General features: G+C 30.8%; 1 protein-coding gene across 1 annotated transcript; it reads right to left on the bottom strand.

Moving 5' to 3' along the window:
• Positions 1-3,331: 3,331 nt before the first annotated feature.
• On the bottom strand, positions 3,332-4,341 carry LOC142620856 (cysteine-rich repeat secretory protein 55-like). Its single transcript, XM_075794158.1, has one exon. It carries the CDS (start codon positions 4,339-4,341, stop codon positions 3,532-3,534), a length of 810 nt encoding a protein of 269 aa, XP_075650273.1. The 3' UTR covers positions 3,332-3,531.
• Between the last annotated feature and the right edge of the window lie 486 nt (positions 4,342-4,827).

The following is a 4,827-nucleotide window of genomic DNA, read 5'->3' as shown; positions in this document are numbered from 1 at the left end:
CTGAACTCGATAACATATTTGAACTCGAAGGAAAAATATGGGTATGGATAGAGATATTTTTTACCCGTGAAAAAACGGGTCAACTTGAAGCTAACCTGCTGAAATGAAGTCGAGTAAAAAAATATAGGCATGGATAGAGATATTTTTGCCTTGTGAAAAATGGGTTGACTTGAAGCTAAACCCCGTTGAAATGATGAGTTAGGTTAGGTCACCCACGGGTCACACAAGTTTACCCAAAATTTATTTTGCACTTTTTTGCTTGTTTTGGATTTCTAACTCTTTGTAAAAACGTTTCACACTTATACCACTTCTTTTTTCTATTGCCTTTCTTTTATGTGTTATTTTCTTCTTACAGACACTTATAGATATTTTTTTTCTTAACAAGATCGATGCTTGAAGGCTATTAATGAACCTTGGGTTATGTAAACTTAAGAATTTATGTGTTTAACTTTTATTTTTTTTAGCATTTTTCCTTATTTGTTCTCTTATTTGTATTTGGAAAATAAAAAACATAATATTATTATGTTTCATTTTTATTTTATATTATTGTTGTTTGCATGTGAAAAAGAAAATTATGGGTTTGAGCCACCCTAAAAGGACCGCATAAGGGTCATAGGTTTTACAACCAATCTCTCACCTGAACCCAATCGATCCAACCCGTTTTCTAGGTCTAGGAAGAAGTGCTTGAGGTGTACACAAAGTTTCTAGTGTAGAGCTTGCCGACCTTCAACTTCCAACCATCAAGCACCAAGTTGTTCTCCTTAAGTCCTAACTTTAGGCTTAATTCAAGTAATTATTGGGATGGGTAAACATTAGGTATAGTACATTAAAAATGAAACAACACACAATATTAATATTCAAAAATATATAAGATTTAGTAAAAAATGAAATATTTATATGGACAAATATAATACAAGCTTACCTTACAAACACTAAAAGATAGTAGATAGACTAATTCACACTTACAAACTTAATTTACAAAAACTAAAATATAGTAGTAGATTTTTATTCCTTAGATAAGTGGGTAGAGACTCAGATACTAGTTACAACCCCCAAAGAGGAAATTTAAGACCACATGGAAGGAAGTATTATTATTGCATTTGTAGCTCTTTTCAAATGAATGGCTTCTATAGTATAGGAAAATGAGTCATTTTTAGGTATTTTCAAAGCATGGTGAATGATGTTTTCTTTTTTCATATTCATATTAAAGTCCACTTATTAGATTTATGATGTGGTCTATTATGAATGTGAGAGGATAAAGCACTATTTCATTATACCCTCGCTCTGTTTGTTTCAGCAATAATATTTTCTAAAAAATGAGCCAACTTCCAACAAGTATTTTCTATAAAACTATATTATTTTCCTATGTTTGGTATCAATCTTAGATGAGTTGAAAATCAATCTCCTTACTTCCCTTATTTAGTTTACTATGAGATAAAGTTGTTTTACAAAAAAATTTTAATAAAAAAAATCTTAAAAAATAAGTCATATTTTTATTTTGACCAAAGATAATTTTCTTTTAATTCATTTTTTCTAATCTATATATTACTAAAAGCTGAAGTATATCGTTTAATGCTGCTGCACTCACGTTGAGTCATGTCAGCGTCCACATCATTATTTTTTCTTTCCATTTTCTTATAATTATTTTAATGTTTTTTTTTTAATTTCAAATTTATACTTCTCCAACCTTTCTCCCTCCCATACATTTTCATCTCCCCACTACTTCTTCAACCTTTCTCCTTCCCTCACCTTCTCATCTCCCCACTACTCTCTACATTAATATCATTCTTCATCTTTCCCTTCACCTTCCTCTATTTTTGTCTCTTCTTATTCACACCCTTTTACTATAAATTTGTCACTATCTATATCATTCTATGCATAGTTTTCCCTTACCAAAAAAAAGTCTCTCTCTCTCTCTCTCTCTCTCTCTCTCTCTCTCACACACACACACACACTCAATTTTTGGGTGGATTTTTTTTTTCTTGCATCTTCGCTTTAAGTTGATAATTTTTTTATATTCTTTACTCTACTTTAGGTCAATGTGATTCAGTTTTGTTTTTTTTAATTGTTGTGTTTTTTTTTCTCTCTCTTTGATTGTTAAATGTTATCCTCTTGCGTTATAAAGGATTAAATATAAAAATATAATATTATCTTACTACATAGCATGATTTGGATAATTTAATTTGATAGTTATTGTAATTTGATAGCATGATTTTTATAGCGCTCAATTTAGATGTTAAACTATGAGACTTTAATCTTTTTTTTTTTTTTTTTAATCATTTGTGGTGGAAAAAGTACTCTTAATAATTGTATTAGAAGTACTCTATAATGCCATTTATTTAGAGAAAAGCAAAGGTTGACTAAAAAATAATTATTGGATGAGAGACAAATTTTATCTTTTGCAATTTTACTTTAATTATTATTATTATTTTATAACAATGCATATATAGAAATTTAATTCTTAGATTTTGCTAATAATTGCTTATTTGATAATATGTTTTGGATGGCCGAAATTACAATTTCTACAAAAAAAAAATAACCTTAGTAGATTATAAATAACAAATTGTTTTCCTAATTGGTCCAATTAATTATAGCTAAATTTTATTAATTTTTTTAGTTACTTTTTTCAGTATTTTAGATTGTAGGTAGAAAAAATAAGTTTGAGAAAGTTTGTTTAAAACTAAAAGAATAATTTCCAAAATTTATATTCTTTTTAATAATTCACAAAATGTTATAAATAAATTTTATTAAAAAATAAATATTTTCGTTAACTTGCCTTTTGAATTTTTGAGAAAAATTGTATCTTTTTCACTTTAGTATGAGAAAAATTATTGAATTTATGATTTATGATTGTTCCTATATTATATTTATGATTATTCTTATAATAATACAAATATAATTACAAAATACATTACTCTTTATTAAATTAGTTTAAATTGTATAATTTTAAAAAAAATAAAACTACCATAAAAATAAATATCATGGGCAAGATAAAAACTGTTTATATACAAGATTTTTCATCAAAACAAATAGATCGTTCGAGAGTATCAAAGAATTTTCCTAAGAAAAGAAGTTGCATCAAGACAAAATACAAAAAAAGATGGAGAAGACTATTATGACAATAGGGGACCTTATAGTTAATGAATGGATATCTATCAAAATAAGAAAGAATCTTCTAGTATAGTTGGAGAATCTAATATATTTGAGTAATACTAGAACCGATTAACGAGTGCATGGAGGCAGCAAGTAAGGTTGAGTTTTTTTATCGCAATCAATCGGCTTTTTAGATGCAGTCACTTTTAAGCAAAGACGTAAGGACAAATACTTGGAATTAGGAACATAAAAATATTTAATAAGAGACCTTGGCTCATTGGAAATACAAGAAAGTGCCATTTGACGTGAAGCCCTCATGCCCGTGACTTCAAGTCAAACATGTAAATGTCACAAATGGCAATACTTATTGAAATGAAACTTTCAAGGAGTTATTGCAACATCCTTATTTCCTTAACAAGGGCTGATTTGGCATAGGGACTATGGCAGTATGGCCATAACAGTATCAGCCAGAGTATCGTTTGGCTTTGAATCAAGAGGAAAGAAGAATGGATAGAGCTCATATCGGACGTAACAACTGCTATATAGAACTCTGCATCCTTTCCGGTCTTTGCAAAAATTTTCAAAATTGCCCACAGCAATGGCCAGACACTGTGCACAATCTACCGGAGCCAGGTCTCTTGTGCATTGCACCAATGCATACAGTGTCACAAATGTAGACAACTTGGTCTTACCTTTCCCAAGCCCTTCATTCCTAGTCTCAACAGCTTGTGCTCTAATCTGATCAATTAGAGTTCCTAGTTCTTTGTTAAAAGTATCAGGGTCAGTTACACTTTCCACATTCCCATATAATATACCATTATATGTATCAATCTCTCCAATGAAGCTTTTAGTGTTGTAACGTAAAAAGCAAAAGTCATACCAAATTCTTGCATCGGCTTGGTTGGGGCAACGTTGGCGGATTTGCTTTGCTGCATCTTGGATGCAACTTGAGCAGTCTGTTCTGCTCACATCCCCTCTACATTGAGCCAGGCCAAAAACTCGATATTGGTTTTTACCATATGAAGTAGCAATAAAACCATTGGAGGGGGTTTTGGAAACCAATTCAGCTAATAAGCGATCAATATCAGCTGATATTTGGCTACCACTACCAATATTAGTGTCTGTATTGCAAAACTGCCCTAAGGGATCTGCAGATTCAGCATTACAAATGCATAGAGCTAGTAGGAGAAGAATTTTGTAATTCAAACTCATACTTCTCCTTTGTAGTAAGCTCACACCAATATTCATATCATAAGGCCCTTTTTATTAGGCTGAGGAGTGGACTTGGCAAGTGGATGCATGTGGGGACATCAAAGCAGACATTCTTGACTTATTTACTCACTACCACTTATGAGTGGAGATAATAAGACACTTTCTTCTAGTAGATGGCTCCTCTTTGTTTTTTTGTTATAGTTGGTTCATAATAAAGACTTTTTTGAATGTTATGATACAGTCTTAGGGCTGTTTGGATGGAGGGTAGAAGGAAGGGGGTGAAATAGAGTTAGCTAAAATTAAGCTAATTTTGAGCCAAATTTACTCTACTCTCATCTACCTCCCCTCTTTCTCCCTCAATCCAAACGGATCATTAAGTTGGCTATGTTGTGGAGAAGCTGGCTGCCATCAAAAAGAGCATTATCAAAAAATTCAAAGATTCTTCTATGTTTCAATTAACTTAACTAGTAAAGTCTATCATTTCAAAAAAAAAAAAAAAAACTAGTAAAATCTTATATCGTC

This window comes from Castanea sativa, chromosome 12 (assembly GCF_040712315.1).
Source record: "Castanea sativa cultivar Marrone di Chiusa Pesio chromosome 12, ASM4071231v1".
In the NCBI taxonomy this organism is placed as follows: Eukaryota; Viridiplantae; Streptophyta; class Magnoliopsida; order Fagales; family Fagaceae; genus Castanea; species Castanea sativa.
This window is presented reverse-complemented; position numbering and strand designations above follow the sequence as displayed.

What these genes read in the sequence shown, in the direction of transcription:
- LOC142620856 (XM_075794158.1), bottom strand. Translation starts at nt 4,341, where the DNA reads ATGAATATTGGTGTGAGCTTACTACAAAGGAGAAGTATGAGTTTGAAT.